The sequence below is a fragment of the Leptosomus discolor genome, chromosome 13 (assembly GCF_034619465.1).
Source record: "Leptosomus discolor isolate bLepDis1 chromosome 13, bLepDis1.hap2, whole genome shotgun sequence".
Taxonomy (NCBI): Eukaryota; Metazoa; Chordata; class Aves; order Leptosomiformes; family Leptosomidae; genus Leptosomus; species Leptosomus discolor.
The window spans coordinates 14,703,637-14,730,415 of record NC_141403.1 but is presented as its reverse complement, the minus strand read 5'-3'; the positions used below and the strand labels follow the sequence as shown (position 1 = coordinate 14,730,415).

Genomic DNA, 26,779 nt, shown 5'->3' with positions numbered 1-26,779 from the left:
TTGATTGACATATGTTTTATGTTTCAAGCTTGTTTTAAAACATATCCCTTTCCAGTGTAGCCAATTCATATATTTTAATTTCTACTTAAAGAGAGATTAGAACATGACTAGGTCTATGGCCTCTCAGTCTCCATTCCAGCAGACATGACAGAAAACAGTTCTGAAGAACAGAAGTGCAGAATATGACTTGTCAATACTTTTGAAAAATCCAATAAACAGGTACAGCTTTTACCCCTTGCAGGGCTCAGCAGGATTTCAGTCACACACCTCAGACACACAAAATCGGGAGCTCTATTTTGGCTGTACTTTCAGATGGTGAAACAAGGTAGCTGTTATCCCCTATTTGGAGCAGTCCAACTACAATGCCCCCCAAATAATATATTAATAGTAGGCAATATAATTGTCGTGAGATCAAACTAAAAACAGTCATGAACTCCAACTGCTTGAACTAAAAACATCTCCTTAGAGTGAAGCAGTAATAGCCTTATAAGCCTTAAGATGCACATTTGATTGAATTTCTCTTCAAAGTGGGCAACAGAAACCACGCAAGCAAGTCTCTTCAAAATCAGTCTGTATTTCCAACTTACAAACTCATTTTTATGCACATAATTTAATAAAAACCAGAATGCTTGTAAGCATCTAAACTAGCTACAGTACTTGTATATTCCATCAAACCCTATTAATAATGCTGCTAGGAAAATTATTAGAACTGACTTAAAAGGAAGAGACCAAAAACTTTAAGGATCTTTTTCAAATTTCTGATACAGAGAAAGTCATGTAAGGTTGCAAACATGACCATTCTATAGTAGCAGACATGAAAGACTACTCCAACATATATATTACTGAATAGAATAGGAGGTTATATTCTTTAAATGTTTCCTTCTTTGTGGATGGCCCTGTATTACAGTTTTAAGCACGACACTTAGCATCAGTAGGACGTGGTTTTAAGAGGACTAACAAGGGAGGGGAATTTTGTTAAACCTTTTTTTAAACATATAGCTCAAAATCAGTGGTTTGGTTTTGTTTGGGGTTTTTTTTTTTTAAGTTATTTTCAAGTGATTTCTGCATATATAATTTGGGCAGCAGTTCATTGCAAGCAGTGTTCAGAAAATCTTGAAAAGCTAAAAACTGAAGCCATTTCAGAGCAGAACATCCACTAATATAGAAAGTACTTTTTCTTTTTTACTACAAACCACTCAACCATGAAGATTTCAGTGCAAGAATTCCCAATTAAGAGGTTAATCTCTTTTCTGTTTCCTATCACATGACAATATTCACTTAAGCTCCTTATTTTGTTCAGAAGTCTTAATATCATGCAATGTAGATCAGGTATAAAATTAAGCACCTAATTTAAGATTTTTGGACTTACTGGAGGCTCAAATGGCCAACTCAGAGCACCATCATGAGGAGCCATCATGAGGAGCCTATTTCTGCTTATTGAATATATGACCCAAATCATAACTTGAACATTTAAGTGACTAAAGTTAGACAGTGTGAAACTCCAGAAAACTAGGGCAGCTGAGCATAAAAAGACTGCTAATAATACAGATACATTATAGAACTGATGTGTACACACAGGGTCATTTTTCACACAGGGAAATGAAAATAACACTTGTATAAAAGTTTTTGCCATATTCATTTGGATCAATACTCCCCCAAAACCTCTTAAGATGCATTTGGGGATCCAAATTTGTCACTGCAACCTTTCTGCATTTTGCAATTCTGTGCAGATTATCCCAAATCACAAACCCTTTAATATCTGCAAAACAAACTCTACTGTTCCATTTCTTTGCCATGGTTTCAGCAATACTCAAAATGACTCAGCAAAGTTAACAAAACTAACTAAATGCAAACTTGCCTCTGTTACAGACAAAAAGCCACATAAGCCAGTTACTCAGTACTGCCAAATGAGCTTCTGGCCCAAGACAGGGTGAATGCATATATTCATGCTTTATTATTTCTATCACAACAGCATGTACAAGCCTTTGTTAAGGACCATGACTTCATTACAGCAGACTTTAGACACAAAGAAAAAAAAGTTCAATGATATAATAATCTCGCAAAGAAGTCAGGAACTAGGCTATTGCACAGTTCACTGCCTATCTGTCATCTCCAAATAACATCTCCAGGTAACCAATCAGTTGCTAAGTTTAGAAATAATTCATATAGAAAAATGACACAGCTGTCAATCACATGCAAAGAGGTCTCTGCCACAAAAGCAGTTCCTACCAGGAATCCTTGAAAAACTGGTCTAGGCAAGTTTTAAATTACTCCTGTAGACAAATGTTATTTACAATTAAACTTTTTTCATAGTTGTTTCATGCATAGTACATTTTGCTGTTTAATCAGCTTTGTAATCACTGATTTCAAGGATTATAAGTAATAGAGGTGAACAAGTACTTTTTCAGCTGCACTTAAATGCTCATTAATACATTTTTCCTTATTAAGCCAGCTTCATGGACAATTAAGTAAGATGTCTGCAAACAACACATTCAGCTAAATCTTAAAAAAACTCAGCGTTTCAGCTCTAACTGAAGGAGATGTCTCCTGTACTTTAGAAGAGGTTGGATTTTCACCTGACAGGTAGTATCTTAAAACAAATACACTGAACATACGCAGAGACAGGGGACTGTGCCTTATCTTCACGACTGAGGATTAATATTACTTTACCTTAGTAATTACATTTTTAAAAAAGATTTAAGAAAAAAAAGAAAAACAAGAAAAACTTTACTCAAGCTTTAAAGACTATCTGAACTATTTCAGTAAGTATGTTGTGTGTGTGTGTCCCGCCCCCGTGTTTCTAACCTTTTACATTTTTTGTCAAAATTAATAACATTGTCCATTCCAGACTAATTTCTAATTCTAATTCTAATTAGTGAAAGGTGATAAACTGGGAAAATAGATGGAAGAGCAAGGCGTGTGAATGTTGGTCAGAGATTGTGACTGGGGAGCTCAGTGAGCCAGGAGAAGACAAGGAAGGAAAAGCTTAGTGGAAGGACAACAGGAAGCTCAAAAGAATAAAGGGACTCAAGCAAAGGATCCAAGGTTTCAGGAGAAAATGATGACTTGAACAAAACAGAAATAGAAGACTCAAAAATATTCTTTAAGTTACAAAAATTAAAGAAAAAAAGAAAAAGGAAAGATGTGTAAAATATATAGCCACATAGTGGGTTTTCTTGTTTGTTTTTAATAAAGTTTGTCTTGTTTAACTTTTGACTCTTTGATTTACTAGTGGTTTGGCTGGTTTTAGCTGAAATAGTTATAGATTTCACCTTTCTTTTCCATCCTCTAGACATGACAAAAAAAAAACCCTCACTTTCTAGAAAGATACGCCTACATACATAGACACATAGTTTAAAAAGGTAATTTTCCCCTGTAAAAATGACTGATAGCCTTACCTAGAGTGGGATTTCCTACCTTTTATGCTTACTTTATTTTTTTTCAGACCTGTTTTTGCTGGCTCCACTGATACTTACACAGTCAACACAAACTAAGCCCACTGAATTGGTATGGGTCCCTGCCAAAAGACAACATGTTGGTTTCTTAGATTGACTGGCAGAAACAGGGTGAAAAAATGGTGTGGGGAAATACAAGAGTGCAGAGAGACATGATATAAAAGTGGGAATTAAGGCATGAAACAAATGCTAATCAGACCTTTTCCACTTCTGCACTATACTACTTCATGAAGATGGCTTCTTCACCAAGGGGTGAGAGACTTGAACTTTATAGCTAACAGATTAGATCTCAAAAGCACCCTAATTCTCACCTGATTCCTTGCCTTGTTTCATAGCTCTGTCAAGATACTTCAATTGCAATTCACAAAGACTCCAAATTTGGTATCATTCAAATCTATCCCACTCTAAGCAGTTTTTTGAAATCTGACTTTTATTCATAAATGGAATATGACTTATAAATAGATCACATTTAGCAATAATACTACCTTTGTGCCATCCTTGCACTTCTCTTTAACTGAGGTGTCAAGACTTCAAATTGATACTACTTTATTTATTTGCACCAAATAAACGAAAACCAAGAAAGAATGAAAAATGGATTAATGCAATGCAGATTCTCTTTTAAATTAACTAGCCTGTAAAATGCGCTGTGGCAGGATATAATTTTGGTAAGTCCATCAAAGATTTTAAAAAAAGGATTGGCATCTATCGTAGCTAAAATAAAAGCAAACCAGCGAGTTGTCATAATTAGGATAGGTCAGGATACACTTTCCACGACATAAATGTAACTCTGCCTTGTTTCTCCCTGCTAGAACCCGGAGGAGAAAGTTCTCTTCCTTACACAGCTTCCCCTATACATAGACTGGGTAAAAATCTGCATCAACAGAAACCATATGCACAGATGAAACGAGGGTTTTCTTTAGTTTTGTCTCCTCCACCCGCCTCAAACTAATGGTTAACGGAAAAACACGAGCAAAAACTGGTACAACAGAAGTTGTTCTTACACTTCTAAAAACTGATTGGTACTGTCACTATGTGCCATGCAGTCATGAATAGTTCAGCAGACAATTCTGAAACTCCTGCTACCTCCCTTCATCTTGTCAGTAAAGAGAAAAAAGGATTACATCTTGAGGGGTCACTCTAAACCAGAACCTGAGACTCTCCAAGAACTCAGAATTCAAAAGAAGTTTCATACATTTCTTTTCTCAAGGGAAGGGGACCATTGGCCATAACTATAGGGAGGGCACAGAAACTGGTATTTAGAAGGAGACCAGTCTATAAACCATTTGAAAATATGTCATTCTTCAGCTAACACACTGAAAACTACATGTTTGCTGTCAACTTGTTGCTCAGTCAAATCACAATAAGTTCTTCAGGTAAGAAAGAGTATCGGTTTCTGTTGACCAGTGTTTAGAAGACAGACACAAAACTGAAGAACCTGGAATATCTACAAGCTCTTCTAAGGAAACATGAAAATAAGTGAACTGAATGGTAAATCCAAACTGCTAAGAAACCACCCCGGCAGAACAAAGTCAAGATTAAGGTTGCCCAGGAAACCATAAAAAGTGCCAAAATCTTTGGTTAAGACCTTCAGAGAGGCCATGTAAACTCAGATGTCACTATACTCAGAGTCTAGAGTTTCCAATTTTTTCTTTAGGGAACTATGTTGATTAAAATGGTCTGAATTTCCATCAGCCATGACAATGGATTCCCGAGTAGAAAAATTATGCTGAAGCCAGTATCAGGTAAGGCAAGATAACTCCAGGACCTCTTTAAAAGCCTCCTTTTTGTTAGTGGTGTCATGGAACCAGCTTACTTTCTAAAGGATCCTCTTCACATTATTTCCATTAGAAAAGATGAAAGATTAGGCCATTTGATTTTGGCATTATGTGATATGATTTTTTTTATACTGGTCTGAAGGAGAATCAGGTAAGCAGGAACAAGAATGACTCAAGCAGCATTAGTGTTTTGAAATGCAGCCATCAGCAATCTCATCCAACAGGCTACTAAGTGATAAAGCACACCACTAGATAATAATCTGTGATTGCATCCTCACTGCAAATTCCACCAACAGATCAGAAACCCTTACGTCTTGGTACTGTTAGACAGCCATTTCTGTTGACTTTTAAGAAGCCACTCCTTTATACAGACAACTGGCCCCTGACATACAGCAACAATATAATATTTCCAAAATAATTTCTGTCTTTATAGGTCTGCATCATTGTTTTCATATTTCAAATTGTAACACTTTGATTGGTATGTGACACGTAGATGCTTGAATGCCTGATGTAGGTGGTTACTTGGCATCTCTACCAGTAAGCCTTTTTAGTTACTTTCACTAAGGCAGTTGTATAAAGTCAAGATGACAGTGATGATTAAATAAGCTTCTAGAACAGTTGGATGAAAAATCTTTAATTCTCAAAAGTAACTAAAAAATCCAGACCTGGGGCACAGTTTATGATAGTATGGCTCTGAGAGGGTTCTGAAAGCTCATTTTTCACGCATACTGTTTCAGAATTTCAGGTGAAATAATGCCATAAAAACGATCCCCCAGTACCACTGTCAGACAGCCCTGCTGCACCTTGGGACATGAATGGCATCATGTTTGGAAGTCCTTCAGCACCAAAGCCAACATAGAGTGAGACTACAGTGTCAGGGAATTTACAGTATGCATTGCAAGTGAGCTCACTTAAGGAGGGGAAAATACTTAGGACTTCCCCTTCTACTATACAAAGGCTTCTGCATGTACTGTGTCCACCATACATTCTGAAGAATGAAGCAATGCACATCTTACCTTGCATTGTTGTTTTTGTGGGTTCTGAAAACAGAGGAATGAGCAGGAGGTAGATGAGGTAGACAAAGGAGAGCCCATTGTAACGGAAAGCACAGGCTGTGATGAGAGAAAAGAGAAAGAATATATTGCTTAATCTCCCTGGGGTAATCAAATTCAATAGCACAAAGCATTTCCCATTTCAGTTTACTATGCACCTTACCAACTTTTCACCACTTATGTAAACCATTTCTACACAAGTAATCAAGTTTATGCTTAAAATAAATAGGAAAAAAAAAATAAATACACTTCTGGAGTATTTTCACAGTAATATATACGTTAAGTTTAGCAAAAGATACATCTAAGCTACAAAGACTCTGCCCAGAATGATTAGTTAGTTGTTACTTAAGTTTATGACGAAAGTGAAAAGTTTATCAAACCATTCCCTGCAAAAATATACAGGGATACATAAATCGATAATTATGGGCTGTCTTCAAGAAGCTACATACAAGTTCATTATATTACAATTAAGGATTATCAGTAAATAATTAAGAAAAATGATGAAGTATATTCAGATTCCAAATTACAGCATGCCCAAAGTCACCAGTTATCCTTAAAACTGCAGTGTCTTTAAATCATTACAGAGGTCTTTGAATGCTACTACCATCCACTTATTTGCTCTTACAAAGTTGTTCTAGTGAAAAGATTGTGAATTACGAATGAAAAACAGCTTCACAGCAACTTGCAAACTGGGGTTATACAAGTTTTTCTAAAGAATAGAACTACTCTGCTAACTTTGTCTAATATTTCCTTTTCTGTTTTAAAAATTTAGTGTATTTTCCTGAAAGTATCCAGGTCAGCAGGCCATTGCAAGAAGCAGCAACATTGCTACAACCAACATAGATCTTTTCAAAGAATGTCATGCATATTCTCTGAAAGAGAAGTATATGGACTTCCATATAGAAAGGATAAAACCACAAAAAATGACAAAGTAATCTAATTTCACTGTGCAATAGATATGGAAATATTATAAGACCTACCACATACAACCACTCCCATGAGATAAGCCAACTGCAGAGGAGCCAGGGGATGAATTAAGCTCTACATTTATTTACTCATGGAATGGAACTAGTATCAACTAAGTCTTTTCAGGTGTATCCAAAACAACTTGGTTTTGGAGGACAGATATGGCCTTAGTCCTGTCAGAAACATGTATTCCAAAAGAAAACAAGTTTCTCCAGTCACCACTTCATGAAATTTCAAAGACTATATTGAAAATTAGTGAACTCATTAATTGATCGTCATCCCCATCACATCTGTCCATTTTAGCTATGAATACAAAAGCGAGAAGTCTCTCTGTTAACAAACAAATCCATACAATAGCTATAATTCTTGCTTCCCAAACTTACCAATGTTTTGAACAACCGACTCAATTTCCTTAATAGCCCTGACAGAAAGACTCTGGATTTACACTCCATATCTGCAGTTTAGCCAAGTGTGTGATCTTTATAGGTAATTCTGGCAAGAAGGAAGGACAAGAAACACCTGCCCTACAATTCTGCTTTCAAAAACAACAACAATTAAAAAACCCACAAAAACAAAAAAATAAATCTTTCAAGGACTACGAAATAAATTGAAGCTTGATAGAGGTTTTTTCAGACAGAAATCCAGGATGCTTAAGAGCAGCTTCCCATTCACCTGCAAGAATTTAAACTCTGATTGCTCCTGTCACTTACTACTTAAGCACCCTTTATAGCCACAGCCTTTAAAGGCCACCCAAAGACTCACATCTACACTTGTAACTAAGAAAAACTGCAAGATAAAAGTAAACAGGACCTCACCCACTGAGAATTCTGTAAGTAATTATCAGAGACTTAAAGTGAATACACTTGACAAGAGGGAGTCAGCCCCGCTACTATGTGCCTACTCTCAGGGTGCTCTGCAGAGGAGCACAGGATGTGTGATGGCCATTACTGGCTTTCTTGGAATGAATGGCAAAGAGGACACCCCTTCGATTGGGACTAATCCATAATCAACCTTTTCGCAAGTTTAATTTGGGGTGGAAAGAAGTTCTTTGGCATTCATTGAAGAAAGGTGCAACAGTGGTTCAAGGCTGATCTAAAGCCTGAAGGCTTTTCCACTTCAAGAGGAAGGATCAACGTTCTCAGTCATTCTGGTGGCAGAATAATAGTATTAGCCCATAATACTCTTATCCAGTTATTACAGGGACTGTGACAGTCAGCTTTTAATCATGTTAAACAGCTTACTTGATTTCAGTGCAACTTTATGCACGTTTTCTTCTTTCTTCAGAATTCAACTTGCTACATTTCTTGCAGACCACCTAGCACTCTGTTTTCTCAGTACAAATATAGAAAACAGCAACCGCATGCTTTAGATACCCTCCTTTATTAGCCATATGTCAATGCCTTGCTAACAAATCCATGTCAACTATTTAGAACCTCTATATCGAAGCGTCCTCCAGCAGACTAGTAACCTTGGCTAGACATTGCCTGGAAAACCCACATTTATTTTTTAAGCAGTTGCAAGAGCACCACCAATACATTTCTCAGAATTAATAAATTAAAAACCCCAAAATCTAGTTGCAACATTTTTACTACTCCCTAACTGCAACTACTTCACTATTTCTATATCATGTTTCTCTCCATTCATCCAGTACATTTTGCTGAAGAGATTAGTCCCTTACCAAGCTAACGTGCCAGAGCAAAAATATTGAAAATACTTTTAACAAGACTGAAGATTAGAAATCAGCAGCTGCACTATATTTACATATTTACATTGCTCTGCAATATTATTTGTCAAATACATGTATTCCTAAGTTCTGATACTCAAAACTATCCAGAACAAGTTGCTGGGCATAAAAATCAGCTTCAGTTTGTCACCGATACAATAACAAAGGATGATCCAAAAAAGCAAATTAACCCATCCTCTGCACTGCCTCTGGCATTCACAAAAGTCTCCTTTTGCAAAAGCAGCTGTACGCAGATGTCCATCACAGTGGAAAGTCCCATTTGAGGTCAATGGAATTCCATCAACAGAAAAAGCACCCACACAAATTAATTTCTTGGCAAACCAGGTGGTATAGAAATTTCTAGATATTTGGAATACATAAATTTTGATAGTGCAAACTGACCAATGTAATTTTACCATCTTAGTCTTCTTACCTCTTCTAAAAATTGTCTAAGCGATTAGCAAAATTAATTTCTGAGGAATTATTCTTGAACTATATTTACCTCAAAATTTACTGCTTTCTATTTCTAGACCTAGGAGACTCTGTTCTCAAAAGCTTTTTTCCTCCACTACAACTACATAAACTAGACTATTAACAGAGATTACTTCTCCATACAAACCTTCCCTTGTATATTTTTTTTTTCTCACATAAAGTGTCCTGCAAAAATATAAAAATATTTTGAAGACATTTTGTAAAAAGAAATACTTCCTAAACTGAAAGTGTTAATTTTATTAGTACCCAGGAAACCCTTCAGTTTCTTAGTTTCAGAAGTATGGGTTTGCCCAAAAAGAGCACTAAACAAGAAGCATAAATAAGTAAATATACCTATGTACATGCAAAGTCCATATACCCTTTCTTCTCCTCATTTTTTTAAACCACATTTCTTACTGTTTTCTAACAGCTTCTAGTAACGAAACTCCAGAAATGCGATTTTTATCACTGAAGTACTGCTGCTGTTCAGAGTCCAATGAAAGCAGTAATACATAGTTGTGAAAAGACAAAAGAACAGAGTTACTGCTATACAGAATATTAGTATATTAGAAGCAAACTTAGCTTTTTAATAATCAGCTGAAGTATTTTAAGGCACCTTCCCTCGGGTAGCAAAAAAGAGCGTTTTATAACATACATGATTCATAAGTGATTATTTGAAATATTTCTGGTTTAATGCACAGTGTTCTAAAAAAATACTACCTTTAAAGACAGGATCAGAATGTCATCTAAGACAAAGTTATGACAATTTCAGGCACCTTTGTGCCATAGCAGTCAGAAAGAAATATATAGTGAAAAAAACTAACATGCAGATGTATAAAATTTTCAAAAATTACTGACATGCAAGTTATTTGTAGGAAAACAAAAAATAAATAAGAATGCTGTAGAGCATTTCATCTTTCTGGCATCCAGTCAACTGTTCAAACAAACAAAAAATTACAGTCACAGATAACTGATTCTCTTTCACCATGTCTGTAAACATATTCATAATTCACTAGTCCCGCTACATGCAATGCCTATCTTCAAAAAAAAAAAAAAAAAAGGACAAAGAAAAAATCTCTAAAGCCTGCCCTGCTGACCTATTCTGGGGCTAATAGAGAACAGAAATCAGCTCTGAACACTTAAATCTTGCAATGAAGAACACATCGTAAAATGTTTTTATGAGATTTGTTAGGAAGTGAGTGTAACAATTACCTCATACAGGTAAAACTACTCAGGTAAGAGAATTAGTTTTATTATAGCGCAAAATCTTTCCTATTATGCTACAATCGCTACAGCAAATCGTTGTGTATAAAGCCTTTAAAAAAGTCCTCACGCTGAGTACTGTTATTAACATAATGATCCATAATTTCCTTCAGATAAGAGTATCAGAACTCCTTAGACAGCCTTACACAAGAACAGAGTTCTTCTCTTCTTGAAAATAAGAAGAATTTTGACATTACAAACTTATAGATTGGGAATATTTTAAGGGCTGTTTGTATATCTCTTGGCATAGTCAATAAAAACAGTCAATATTTCAGCACTAAAAGAGGATATTCATTATTGTACGTTGGTTTTTCCTAAATTAAAAAAAAATTGAAATGTGCATTTCACTGAGCTGCCTAAAATTATGTGAAAAGGACATACTCTTAAGTGAGATACCTTCCAAAATTACTTTTGCTTTTTGTTTATTAGACAACTCACTTTTAAACGCCAACTGCAGTATGTACATGCTCTGTAGATACGAATTCAAAAAATGAGAGTCTTTCAAGTTTTTATTGTAATAAAATTGAAAAATTTAATTCTTAAAGATAGATGTGTACAGTATGCACCATACAAAAATCAAAAGGAATCTTAAAAAAATAGAAAATTGTAAATCACATGACATCATGTAACCTTGTCATTTTAGATTTTATTTTTCATTACTATGCAATAGCCAAAGAAGAATGACTTTGAACTTGAAGAAATCTACTACTACTTAGATTCACCATCAAGTTTCTACATGTAGATACTGGGGTTTTCCAACATCAGAATTACAGCAGCCACTACATGTTATTATTTCATATTAATACCAACAGTTCTTTCTTCTACATGAAGAGGATAATTTGTATAGGATCTGTATTTCATCTGTTAAATAAGAAATACTGGAAGGCAAAGTGGGTGGCAATAGCAGAATTTGCACCGAGTTTGAGCTTGGAAAGGAGACGGGGAAAAAAAGAGAGCCTCATAAAAGATGCGTTTAGTTCTATTCTACAAAAAATTTAAAATATATTTAATTCAGAAGTGGAAACTACCTGTTAAAAAAAAATAATAAAAATCAGCCTTTAAGAGTGCAGGTATAGCACCAAAGGGCTTCTCATTTGTAAGCTAGAATTGCATCAAAAGCCATGACAACAGAAGATATGAAGGACAGGTGAAGACAGAATTAGCCGTCCACTTGCTATTTCTGAGTTTATTTTACTAAAAATGCACTGTCAATAATATTAACAGAATAACTTGTTGATTGCTACACCCTTTTCTTTTCAAGAACTACACAAAAAGAGTTTTTTCCACATATTTCTACTGTAAGTTTGAGAATGTTATCCTCTCCAGTCTAATGTGTTCATTAGCATGAGAAGGAATTGATTGAGCCAACTATAATGGAGCCAGGTGTCTACTACCTTCAGCAGGATATGGCTTTGTGTTTACATCCCATTTTAACAACTGTACATTTGCAAGATTACTAAGAAAGCTATGCAAGGATGTTCTTCAAGATTGCTACCCTTAGACTAAAATTTCATTTAACATTCATGCTTATTTTTCCAGTGACAAAAAATACATTCAATGAAAATATTCATTGGAAAAAGTGCTGCTGAAAAAATATCTAACGTGAAGCAGGCAAGGGTTGTTGGCTGAAAGACAGAGCTGATGCTGTTCACACATTCTTACACCCAGCTGATCTGAAATAAAGCTCTGAAAGCAAGGGACCAGAAAATGAAAGGGAAAGGGAATCAGTAGCTGATTGATCTATAAAACTATTCAGTCTCCAGGAGTCCAAGCATCCAGCATTTAAAGCTAGAACTCAGAATGAGATTCCTGTCTCTAATGCTATAATTCTTCACGGTTATCCCACAGTTAATATCAAATTTTGGAGCAATTACATGCTCAGAATTCTGAAAACACCCAATTAACACTTAATTCAGATGACTTAACCAGGCTACAGAAGACAGCCTTTGCTACTGGGTATAACATGTGAACGAGACACTGGTATACATCCAAGATTAAAAGCTTCTGGTACAAAAGCCCAGTCTAAGAAGTTAAAGTAAAACAAGTGCTAAAGCAAATACATCTCCTCCTCCGAACCAAGGTGCTCTACAAGACCATCCATGAGCATGTGCCATGAATGATCAACTCTCTCCAGGAGAATATACAGTCAAGACTCCTCTTATCAATAAGGCACTCTCCTAATGACATGATTATTAGGCCTTTCCACTTGTGCTGTCCTCCAGTAAGACATTTATCAGTTGGTTCCCATATTCTTCAGAATATTCAAAATTCAGGGATATTTTTTTGATTATATTTTTTTTAACCCCAAATGAACTTACCGGATGCCAAAGGCTGACTAACCAAGGCAAGTAGGTCCTGCATTAGGCCATATGAACTCACCCTTCAGGAGACTAGATTTGCTCTAGAAAGTCAGCTGATAAGACCAAAAGTACATCAGAAACTATCAGTGGTGGATAAATTGAATTACCCCCACACACAGGCAAAGGTATTACAGAACCAGTGACAGAGCAGCAGCTAACCCAGCCACAGCAATAAAGGGAATATCCCCCCCCCAAAAAATATACACATTTCACTTCTAACTTAAATATTGCCTTGCAAGTGGCACTCCACCACAAAACCTCCAGGAGACCTTTCTTTTCATTGTTTCATTTTGCTTGCAAGATGCAAAAAAACACAAGCCTCTGCAGTTTCTCCTTATGTATATACATTCCCACATGCCAACGCAATCCCCTACAGATACAAACATAAACACAGCTTTCCTTGCTGACAAAGCAATAACAATTCAGAAGTTTTAAACAACATTTTAAACTGTGGTAAAGTAGCCTACATGGAAGAGCTCAGTAAGGAATAAATGCGAGTGTTAAGAGAGGCAAGGTAATTTAAAATTTACAGAATAACAACTACTGTGAATAAAGGATTTTTCAAGGAAAAGGAGTTCAAAAAAAACCCCCACACTTATTAGCCAGACAGACAAGTATTTCCCAATAATGTCATATGGAGAGTGCAGGTCAAGACTGCTGAGAAAAGTCTGGTTTACTGCTATTTGTATCTGCATAAAGCTTTAATGTTTAAAGCTTTTTAATTTCTAGGAATACTCTCTCTTACTATCAACCAGCTAATGAAAGAAGAACTGAAAACAGAATTTTCCTCCTTTTTCTAAGGGTTCATGCATGCAGCATTCTTTAACCAAAGCACACACATGCATTCCCATAAAATTAGTAAACAACCCTCCAGAATTTCCTTACAGTTCCAGGTGCTGTTGCCCCTAGGGGCAGGGGGCTGCTTAACGAGAAAGCCCACCTAACCCCACATCAAAACAAAAACCTAAAACACTGTACACTGCTTGCTCTGTTGCCTGGTGAGCATTGTTCATGAACTAACATCGTAAAAAGTTAAGGTCATTCACAGTTGGCTGGATAAAAGTATACAGTATTAAACAGTCACAGAACAGAATCTCTCAGAAAGATGATGGAGCAGGTATTCTCATCTCCTCTAGGACCTTACAAGCCAACAACTGTTCAGGTACAAGGGGGAGCAAACCTCACATTCCCTTTTCAGCTTAGAGACAAAAAGTACAAATCTTACTTAGTGTCTTCGGATTTCCTCCTTTTACCAGACATGGCTGTGAACGACCTAATACAGTAAAAAATAATAAAACCAAAAAATTAAGTTTGTTGTGATAAGAAATGTGTGTTACCAGTTTCTGAAGAAAGTTGTATTATTTCTATAAATTCCTATTTTTTATATCTTCTAACAGTTCTTCACATTTTAAATTTCTGTTTCAGAAATACAAAATTTGTTTCAGAAGTTTTTCCTCCAAGATTCTTTACAATAACAAAAAAAATTGCTACTCATTGTAAAATTAAAAATAGTTTGTTTACAGTATATTTAAGAAAAACTCTAGAAGTGACCAAAAATGCCCCTCTTCAAGAACTACACCTTCTAATACTGACAAGTATCTGATAGGCATAGTGCCCAGTGAACTTCAGCTATTTGTGAACTTTATTCTTTTCTTATTGAAATTCAGAAGAAGGGGTTAACTCCTGGCACAGTTTTGCTTTCACTCACTTATGAGTAAATACACTTAAAATAATGCTTGTGATAGATGAGATTGGAATTATACACTGCTGTGCAAGACAGTTGAGTGAAATGCATGTAATCTTATCACTCTTTTAGAGTGAATTAATGGTTATAGTCTATGGCACGCAGTGCAGAACCACACAGAATTGTGTCAGCTCAGGACAAGTTACCTCCTGCATCAGGCAATATTCCTCCCACACTAAACAGCTCTGCTGATAACTCCATGCTAACATACACCACTCCCCAGCCCACTCTGAGCCAACAATTCAACGAGTGCTGCTTTGTACAACTTCACTTATCTAGTGTGTGCTACACCCAGACAGAAAACGTTCTGATTTTGGAAAAAAACATGAACATTTTGATAAACAGATAGATACTATGCATTTGGTTCACGTCAGGAGTTCTACAATCACATTTTTTCACTGGACAGGATTCATCAGAAGAGATGACTGCTCGAGAGTGAACACTTTTCAAAGTGTTTTGGGGTTCAGGTTTTTTTTTTTTTTGCTTTGACTTTTCCCCCCTACCCCTTTCCTCTCTTTCTCAGGGCAGCAGTTTCATTAAGCTTTCCCTCTATCAGAAACCCTCTGGAATCAACTTTAACTTTCTGGCAAATATTGTCTGGGAATTGAGTACAGAGAGAGAAGACAAAAAACCTTGTTTGCCTCTTTCTTTCAGCTCTTAGACAGGAGCTATGCTCCCCAGCTGTCCTTGACATGAGGAAAATAAACAGACCTCAGGTGTCAGCATACCACAATCATCACCTTACTCAGAATAATGCATTTTAAAGGAGTATTTACTCTCACCAGCAAATCCAATGTCAATACGCTTTACTGACATGACTAAGTATGCAAATATTTCCAAAGTAAAAAACATGATTGACACCATCATCAGTAATTTTTCCCATTAGAAAGATCTACTTAACATAACTCATTTCAAACTCAGTGGCAAACTGGAACTAAGTTAAGACTTTTCTTAGACTGCCTTAAGTTTTGACATTTCTATATTGTGTTGGTAATCTCTTACTCAACCAATCAATTTGAGATGAGGTTTGGGTTTTTTTTTTTTTGGTTGAGTGGTTTGATTTGTGATTTTTCTGACACTTCTTTACATATACACCTTTCAGTTCCAGCCTCTTCTCTCACAGTGATTAAAGCTCATTGCAGGCACACTCTTTCCCCTCCCCTCACCCACCCTCATACAACTAGCACATGCCCAAGTAAGCTCCACTGAGAAAACAGTGGTCCTAACCTCTGTCCAATAAAGAATAATACCAAACACAGTTGGCAAAGCATCTCCCTTTTTTTACATAACAAAAATGGATGGCAATTCTGGGATCTATGTTGTCCTCAGGCCTTACGATCAGGACAGCATGCCAGCCATTGAAATTGTGAGCACTCAACTTCATGAGCCCGTTTCACTGAAGCCACAACATTTTGCATTATATGTACACATATATTCATTCATTGGTCTGGGAAGAGGAAGACATCGTATTTCTCCACTGAAGTGGCCACTTGTGGAAGGGAGACTGTCTCATCCCTGCTCCAGCAACAGCTCTTCTGTCTCCAAGCTTCTCTCTCTAGGAAAGTAACTGGTAACTAAAGAAATCACTCTGCTCCTCATTCATTTTCATGGGATGAGAAAAGCGTGTTCCTTGCCCCCGGACATCCGGGGACAGCAGTCCGGTTGTGCTGTTACAGTTGCATAACTCTGGCAAGACTCAAACTAAAAATAACAGCAAACGCAGAACACAGATGATGACCAAATGTCACACGGTGCTACTGCAAAACACAACATCAACCAGGGACAGATGCGAAGACAGTTGTGTGACAGAGATCTGCACGAGCAGAAGGGGACCAAGACCTCCATTTCCAGCTGCTAAGAAGCTATCAGACACCAGCAACAGCTACTCAGTCAAATGCTTCCAGCGACTAGAAGTGAAAATTTCAGCATATGTTACCAATCCCCCAATCCCCCACAGCCGTCCACACTCATCTTTTAAAGCCGGATACCAATTGACATACAATGTAGAAAGAGCCAAGTAGAAAGAGCCAAGTCTTTTTTTTTTTTTTTTATTTTTAATCAGCTGTTGCTTACACTGATACCAGTCCTAAAAAACCCCGAGTCAGATGAAGGACATGGCAAAAAACCCTAACCCAGACAAATGCCTCTGATGAATATAAACATGACTAAACATCAGAGAGGTGTTAACACTAAGAAATACGAGCATAATTAGTGAATTTACAAATATGAATTTAAAGCTCTGCCATTATTTATTCCAGTAGAGGAAAGGATAGATAAACTTCCTTTCTTGGTCCATCACAGAAAAAAGGGCTCAGAGTTGCAACTGCACACTATAAATCTGGGTGATGAAGGAGCACTTCAGACAGTGCTACAAAGCCACAGTGTTTACCAAAGGAAATAGAATTTTAAAAATAGTTATCTCCAGGATATCTGTCAATTGTGTAAACAGATGCAAGCCCCTCATTCTTGTAATGTCACTATTCCAAATCGATGTTTCTTGTACAAAATAATAAACCTTTTTTTGTTTGAAGAACTGTGCATTTCTTTCTCTCTTCAAAATATGCCAAGTAATTTCCTCTTATTGTGAAGAAGTTTCAATCTACTACAGGAATCTACTCAGCAATGCCATGAATTGCCTTGCAAACTATTTCTCATAACTAGGAACCAGGAAAGGCTCACGGTACCCAGTGAGACAGTGGGAGACTTTATAACTGCAAATCTAGTCTGATCACTAGGATTGCTCATTCTGGAGAGGTAGTATTTAAACTCATCTGACTCCCAATGAATGTTCATATGCACATGACCATAGTCTCTGCAAGACAAAGTTTTTTCTGAGACAGATGCATTTTACTATGGGTTTCAAATGCAACATTCACCTAGCATTGAGTGAAAAACATCTATCAGAAGTTTTACCATTGAAACAGAACCATGACCTTGCCCAGTTTTCAAACCGAACAGTAGAGTCATTTAAGAAAAAGAGAAAACATCTTCATTGTGCATTTATTCTGAGAAGAAACATTCCCCAGAAAGCACAAAGCACATATGTTAACACTGCATCTGTTTCTATGCACATTATTCAAGACACTTTCTCTGCCCCCAAAGTGTTACAATCTGTGGTACGCGGTTTAGGTGGTCAAATCTCTGGTACTTGTGGGAGACCTTCTTCCACATATCGATTTTCTATTACACAGCATCTGTAGCAATATTTTGTTCCCCTAGAATATGATTTGCAGAAACTCCCCCAGACCTTTGATAAGCTCCCAGCCAAATTTTATGAGCAAGACTGAAAATTCAAAATGATTTAATACCTCTTTCATGTTTATGTAACAAACCATTGTGTCCTTGTCCAAGAATATTTGGATGTGGGAAGTTAAGAAGAAGTTTAACTTCAAGCAAGCTTCCCACGCAGTTAGTAATTCTAATCTGTTTATATCTAGGCTCAATATAAAGTCTGACTACGTATTTCTTTGGAGTCAAGCCACTGTCCTGAAGATACCCAAAGACATTATGAAGTATCCCATCAGCATAAGAAGTAAAGCAGTCACGTCCCATTAAAGAAATTAGGGTTCTGGGTTCACCACTACGTAACTTCTCGAGTTCTCAACATAGCCAATCACAAAGTAAAGGATTGTTTGTTGCAGGAGAGGACTGAGATAATAAGAGCTTATCATTAAGCATCTTCTGAAAACAGGAGACAGGTACAGGCAAAGTTAAGGGTTGCAACATTAATCTTCATTCTCAAAATGCAATAGTGCACTTTCCTCATTTAAAAAAAAAAAAAACACAACAACAAAACACCAAACAAAAAATCTAGCATCTCTTTAATTGGGCAAGATCTCAAATTCAGAGAAAGGAGTCCACTGAAAATCTCAGAAGATCAGTTTCTTGAGAAAGAGCCAAAGTATACATCCTGGAGGATTAAAACTAAGCAAAGGGCACATTAAATTTGATTTAAACATATCCTGAAAATTTACGAAAGATACAAACACCAAGCTGTCTTTCAAAAAAAAAAAAAAAAAGTGTTTTTCTTTGCAGTCTCTGCAGGGAAGCCAACGATCCGTGATTGACAAGGGCTCTACATACAGTGAAGATAGCAGCAGTAAAGACTTACATAATCCTTGTAACTTTATTTACAAGCACTTCCATTAGTATAAATTTTTATCTAGTCAAGAAAGTATTTTTGTCAGTAAACTGACACAAATTTATACCAGTTGAGAACACAAGCCATGGATTTCAAAGTGGTCTTTGTGAGTAAACTGACAAGAATTAGTCTTGGACGAAGTTTGTAGCCCCAGAAAAGAAACATGCCAGAATAAGTAAAGTGTTGGGTTTTGTTCAAACACAGAGGATTCTCTTCATTAACAGCTAGATCAACGTAACAGCTAGATCAATGTACAACAGCCAGTCAGTTTGTCAGGAGCATTCTTATTTGTCACACTGGAAAAGTAAATAACTTCATGCTTTACCACATGGTTTTAAGTGATGGAAATAGGAAGATGAAGCTGGAGAAAGAAAAACAGCAGCCACTTACAAGCTTGAGAAATACCCAACTCAGTTGCTCTGCTAACATGTTACCAGGTCAAAAGAGGAAAGTTTGTTTATTGCAAAGGCAAGATAAAATTCCTCCTTAAAGTAGCAGTAATAATTATAAAAAGGATTGATGGAAGCAAGTTAGTCTGTCTTTTTTTTAAACCAAGATAAATGAAAACTATTTTTCAGCTTGAAAAGGGGAAAATAATGCCTGAAACACAAATTTTTTCCTGGTTTATCCATTCATACAAGATTCGCTCTCCCCCACATAATTAACTATTCACTTATAAAGCACATCAAAGGGGCTTTATAGTTCACTTTGAATATTCAATGTTCCCATACAATTTCCCGCACTTTGCCACTGAACCATTTCGAGAACTAAAATCTTTTTAATCTAAAACTTCATTTGTTTCATTATAGCTACACAAAAATACACCCTTCAAAAAAACCCAAACAAATCAAAAAACTCCAAAACTGCGTTGTCAGCTCCTTGATCAGAATAAATGCATAACAGCAGCAAAATTTACATATCTCGCCACTGTGTCAATTGCTAGCATAAATGAGTTAGGACCCTGCTACTAACATACATTAAAGCAAGCTAGAGTTACTGTCATTGCATAACCAGGAAGAGACTGTCAGCATGACTACAAGCATTTATCCTTTGTTCAGGGCATCGCTGTCTATTATCAAGTATATCACTCTTTAATAAATAACAGAGCAGGCCATTGCTGCCCCCAGAGTTCTGCAAATTCAGAAGATGCCCAGGATTACAATCTTGGAACAACTCTAGGAAAATCCTGCCTGACTTCATTCCCCAATAAACGCTCTAAGGTAAGGATTTTAAGATGACTTCTAAAAACCAGCCAGAAATCCTGCTCACCCGCTTTCAGCTTGTATATTTGTATCCATAAAAAAATGGGGAAATACTCTGTAGTATGGTTGTATGCACATCCACCAGTTTGTACACTGTCTATACGTTATTCATCATAGCAGGAAAAAGGTCTTGCTTTGAGCTATAAGAAAAGGAGGTGTGAGGATACTTCCAACTTCAACACTTAAGCTGAAATGAAATTAATATCTTATATACCTGAGGAAAGACATCTTCCCAATATCTGAAAAACCCAAACTAATAGATACAAACGATAAACAATCTGAAAGTGAATTTCAGAGATAAGACATGTAGAGGAACCACTCAAGGTAAGAAAAAAGGAGAGACTGATGAGAGAATTCAATGCCAAGTCTGGCATTCAGTCTCAAAGACTTCTTCCCTTTGCAATCCTCTTTATCAGTGACTGAGGGTTGTTGTGGTTTGATCCTACCCAGCTGTTAACCCCACCCCCCACTGCTGCTTGCTCACCCCTACCCCATCCCCTGAGGGATGGGGAGGAGAAAATACAACCAAAAAGGCTTGAGAGTCAAGTCAAAGGACAGGGAGGGCTCACTCACCAGTTATGGTCATGGGCAAAAGACAGATTCAACGTGGAGATAACATCAATTTAATACCAACAACCACCACCATCAAGGAACATGAGAGATACAGCCAGGTCTGAAATACAACACACCTTCCCAGCCCCACCCCCCCCCAATCTTTCCAGGCTCAACTTTGCTCCCTCTTCTACCCCAGCAGCGCAGGGGGAAGGGAATGGGGGTCACAGTCAGTCTGGCACAACATGTCCCCACTGCTCCTTCCTCCTCAGGGACAGAGGCCCTCATGTCACCGAAACTGGGAATAAAACTTCTTAACACCAACGTAGTATTAAGAAGCAGGCATTACTTCATCAACAGCTGGGTGCACAGGGGAGTTCTCTCACCAACACCACACAACTAACCTGTAACAGTTACTGATTATATTGGATACATAACAAAATTGTTAATTCCCATAACTCATTATTGTCTCTCCACCTTCATCCGATTATGTGCAGTAGGTTCTTGAACTGAGTGGAAGGGCTGCTCCGTGACCACCCACAGATGCCAGACTCAAAAGGTGCGACCCTCCAATGTCCTTGAGTCAAGGACTTTGGCTCAAACTATACTGTGGTCATGATTGAAAGACTGGTAACAAAAAGTTGGGGTAACAAATTCTATCTAGCAGGCATCCTTAAACAATAACATATTACCTTTGCTCTTAACCATGAGCAGACCATCAGTTAATAAACACCTCTGGTCTACGTAGCTTGGGACTGTACAGGGTGTCTTAACAGAACATATACAATTCATGTTCATGCTTGTTTGATATCACTCGCAGCCCTCCCCTGCCCCACCGCGGGGTCCCTCTCCCGGCAGACATTCCTCCGCCAACCGCCCCAACGCGAGTCCTTCCCGTGGGGCCGCAGCTCCCCAGAACTCCCCAGTGCGAGGCCCTCCCGGGGCTGCAGCCCTCCCACCGACGGGCAGCTCCAGCGCTGGTTGCCTCGGAGCCACGTCTGCTCCGGGCCCGGTCCCTGCTCCTCCAGCCCGGGGCCCTCCGCAGGCTGCAGGGCAACCTCTGGGCCACTGCTGGGCTCCAGGGGCTGCAGGGGCTCAGCCACCACCCCGCCATGGGCCACAGGGGAACCTCTGCTCCGGCACAGCTCCTTCTCTCCTGCCTCACTGACCGGGGTGTCCACATGCTTGCCTCTCTCCCACCCCCCTTCTCTGACCAGCTCACAGACAGACAATCCACAGGTTCTTTCACTCTTAGTTATTTGCAGAGTTGCCATTGGTCTGGCCTTGACCAGAGGCAAGTCAGAAATTGGAGCCAGGGGAGTTTCTCGAAGCCTCTTACAGAAGCCGCCTCCCCCACTACCAAAGCCGTATCAAAACCCCGTCAGACACCAAACCACCACAGGGTTTATTAGGACAGGTAGAGTGCCTAGTCACAATCCACTGGAAAACGCTTAAGCTTCCATTCAGCCTCCAACTTGAATCAAAGAGAAGCAGAGCAGCTGTAGACTGACTATCAAAGACTGAAAGATGAATACACAGCCTCCAGCTACAGAGGCATGCTTTGCCATCAACAGCACACAAGTAATTTGTACCCCACTTGGACTTGACACCTATGGAGTCATCGCCCCACCTTGGGGCATGCTGAACTTCACCAGCCTTTAAAAGAGCCCTTTGCTGCACCCCAGCCAAGCGCCATCTCTGAAGGCGTTGGCTCCCAGACCCCACTGCCTCCACACCGAGCAAATCCAAGTCACATGGTGTATGGGGCTCTTGGCACCAACATTTCTCCTTCTCAGCAGCTGCCATAAGATTATTCAACAGCTAAGATGGTTCTGCTGCCATGGAGACAGTGGCAATGTTTTCTGAAGACAAAATACTTGATGCGCAAACAAAACAACGGAGATGGTAGCCTATGCCTCCATATTTAGGGACACGCTTTTTCTTTGGCAGCAAAGCTAAAGGAATCCTTTTGCCAAGTGTCCCCGGTCACTCCCAAGCCATTGCTGCAGTCACGACAGCATAGCTGCTTGTGGTGCTCAGCGCTGGCACAAGCAAGGCAGGGAGGACCCTGTGAAAAGGAGGGGAGAAGGGGTGACCAGAACTTAAACTCACTACTGGAGAAAATGGTGCAATTATGTGCCTACAACATAGAAACAAACTATCCGTAGCTCTTAAAAGGCACCTTGTCCTGTTACCTTCACGAACACAACACGGCACATCACTGCTGATAAGGTGGAGAGGAGAGAAACTTCCAGTGGCACATAAGTCGTGAATTCACTGGGCATGTAACACAACTTTTTAGGTCTTCGGGAAAAATACTAATGTCAACACTACTCATAGGAAAAAATCAAAGAGACCTTTTACATTTAATTTCATATCTTTCTTGTTACTTGTTGCTTCCTCCCCACCTTCACACAGATTTCTCAGGACAAACTTTGAAGATGAAAAGGAAGAGGGTAAAGCATGGAAAATCCAAATACTTCTCTGAAGCATTCTAGAGAAAAGAATTTGATTGTAATTAGGAACCAGACACAGGCAGAGTTATCTTTCTAAAAACCCACAGAACAGAAAAAGTACATGGAAATCTTTCCAGTATGAAAAATAGATCCAAGATTAGTACCTCATTGTAGTAGGGAGTACCCAAGCACATTAAAGAGCAGACAACTTCAGTAGACAAGACTATTCAGAGAGGGGAAAAGGGAAATATCCTTACCTGGTTTATACAAATAAGGAGCCAAACCACAGATAATCACTTGACTTCACCACATTTACATGACCGCCCTGTAACAAAGTGACCCCAAGTTCCCAAACCTGAACCTGAAGTTCCAAGAGCAGAACCTCTCCACAAAAACATATTTCTTCCTCTCTTCCAAAGCATTGGCAGATGTACATACAAGCAAGAGTTTACTCCAAAATTGATCATTTTTTTTAATCACACAAAGCAACAGGGAACCCTGAAATGGCAAGATGACTCTCCTGGTCATACTCGCACCATTCTTCCAGATTTTTTTTTTAAATATATTTAAGTAGTATTTGCGTCATTTTCTGCTTGACAACACCACGAAGCGAGTCACTAGTTCTAATTCTGTTTGTGTTCCTATACTGTGCTAACCACTACAGCATCTGAACACCTTTCAGATGTGCTAAAAGTACAGCCACACCTTTTGAGATAATGGAGGTGGTAAAGTGACAAGCAGCAGCCCAGAAACACAGCCCCAGTGCTGGACAACAACAGTATTTCCACCCTCCAAGATGACGAACTTAACACTCCTCACCTACCTCCAAATGCGTTCATTAGCAGCCTTACACAGGATCTTAAGAGGAGATGGCCCTGTAGCCACAGATACTTTCATGCAAATACAAAAACGTTTGTGAGAACATGTTTGTTAATAGCAGACTGTACTGAAGGAAAACATAAATGCCTCAATTCTCAAGCACGTTTTGTCTAAAACCTGTTTCTTCTGCATTTATGATTAAACTCATCAATTTTGCTTTCCTGGTCATCTTGCATTTTAAGCCAACAGGTTGGTTTAAACTTGAAGTGTTGGTATCACTAAAATAATATATCAGCCTTTAAGGCAGTATTAAATTTCACAGAGATAGCAGAAGCAAATTCATGCTTTATTCCAAACCATTAGGTGCTTTTCTTACTCCTGTAAATTAGCAGAGTTGTTGAGGTGTCTCTCTCCACTTATTCTTGCTCTTTTCCCTCAAATTCACAGCAACAGCAGAAAAATCACAGTTCAAATTTAAAGGATAAAATTCCAACAAACATTATACAATGACGTGAAAAAAGCTAATCATTGCCTTCAATGGTAAATCACACAAAATCTGATGCTTGGCTTACCTGAACTACAACAGGAACCCTAAGGAACTCATCCAAACAAGCCCAGGAATACCCGGATCCTGCACTCCTTACTCAAGTATTTCTGCCCTCTTTCCCAAGACTGTTCAGTAAGGACAGATGAATTCATAAACTTTAACTGTATCCACAATTTGGTAGCTATACTTGCTTGTGCACTAGACAAAAATACATAAGCCACTGCAACCTGATCAATCACAGTGATCCAAAATCCTTCACACCAAACAATTTCTGAAAACAGGAACAACTGCCTAGAAACCTGTCCTTTAGAAATATTTTTGCACTATGCAAAGTGACCCATAACCAACAATATTAGATCTAAAATATGACCATCTCAAAATGTCTGGCAACACTGTTTTGTTTGTGGGTATAATTTTTATGAAGCAAACAGATTTTTAGTTCAGCTCCATTTATTGGCATGGCAAGACAACAGCGCACATGCCATTCTCTCACATTCTCAGTCAGCCAACAATCAACTGGTAAATTTGTTTCTTTTAGCCTAAAGTGTATGGAATAAAACAGCAATTCTAGAAGGAGCCAAATACTGAACGGTTTCACCCCAAAATGGGAACTGTAGCCCAACATATCGCAAAGAAAAAGAAATGTTATTTTTGTGTCCGGAAGACAATTTGAATCAAGCTTGATAAGACTACTACTAATCTCTGAAGTGCTTGGTGAACTGCCTCCTGCATCGTACAGCCTAACAAGGCTGCCTTTGTTGATGCTGATACAGAACACAGAGAGCGAAGAGGCTGATGTGCCTGCTTGTACAAAGTTAAGAGTTTTAACTCCAGGTTTAGAAAAGCACAGGACATTTGTGATTATGCATAAGACAGACTCCTAATTGAATTTATACACTTTTTGTCAATTTAGCTCATCTCTTCTGCCAAAGATGCAATCACTTTCCTGAAGATTAATGTCAACCCAGTAAGCCAAAAGCCATTCATCAGCTTTTAGCTAAGAAATATTTGAAGAGCTTAAAAAAAACGCAAGTATTAAAATGCTGACTGAAACAAGTATGAATGGTTTGATTATTACATGGAGTCCTGGAGTGGGGAGAGGGGAGCACATCCTGTTTTGTGGTTATGAAAAGTTGGCAATCTGAATCTGACCCCCACCCTTTTTTGTGTGATCTCTGCATAATAAATCTGATATTTCAGAAGAAAGCTTCCATTCTCCTCCAACAACCCTGTGCAGAAAAGTAAAGAAAAGTGGGTCCTCCGCTCCCTTTTTTTCAGTGGTCCACAAGATTTCCAAAAATAATACCCTGTGCAGATGTTGAATCAGACTTTCAGTTTATTTGCAGGCAGCAGAATCAGTAGATTTCAAATTAGCTTCAGATGCTGCGAGTGAGGAAACATCACTTCCTTCCAAATTCAACATCTAAAAGTTTTTTTGCATTTTTATGCTTATTTTAAAAAATTATAGGCCAAGAATTAACAGTTGAGCTCTAAATCAATGCTTCTTTCAAGATCAAAACTTCTGGACTCAAAGAAATCCTTAATCTTGGTAAAACTTGGGCACTAATGGTACCCGAACATTCCACCGCAGCCACCAGCACTTCTTATGTCACTGAAAAAAAAAAAACACAACGAAGACTGTGGAAGCTACACATTGTACTAAAAGTGCCAGATCATCTCCAACATAATAATGAAAATATAGCTGTAGTTTTAAGTCAGTTTTCCCTTAGTTCAGTATCAAGTTATTCTTGATCCCCTCTAATCCTACATTTTTTTTATTTGATTAGCAAATTTAGCTTCAGAATAGGGCAAAAAGATTCAGTCTCTCTCTCTAATGTTTTATCACTCAGATGAGGCAGGAGAAGACAAACCCCTCCTTCAAAACAATTAAAAAAATCCCAGTCCACCAGGTAGGCCTGCCATGTTACTGCAACATGGGAAAGGTTTGCCTCAGGAAAATTATGCTTCATATTCAAACATCTGCTATTTCTTTTTAGTCAAAGCACATCTGGAGCACACAAAAATACAACTGCAGCATATTCTCAAATATCTGGATGCTTCCATTAGAACAGTTTATATCTGGGAAATGAGGATTTAAAGTCAACATTGAGCCAAATCCTAAAGCCCTTATTAACCTGGGCAAACTTCCATTCACCAAAGTACAATAAAAAGACAAATTCTTCTCTTTTTGTT

General features: G+C 38.1%; 1 protein-coding gene across 1 annotated transcript in view; it reads right to left on the bottom strand.

Annotated features, from left to right (window-relative positions):
* Positions 1-26,779, bottom strand: part of PIEZO2 (piezo type mechanosensitive ion channel component 2) — a 312,801-nt gene that overhangs the window by 248,882 nt on the left and 37,140 nt on the right. The window contains exon 2 of the mRNA XM_086472533.1: positions 6,247-6,342. Within this exon, the coding sequence (XP_086328659.1) occupies positions 6,247-6,342 (96 nt within the window). The remainder of the gene's footprint in view (positions 1-6,246; positions 6,343-26,779) is intronic.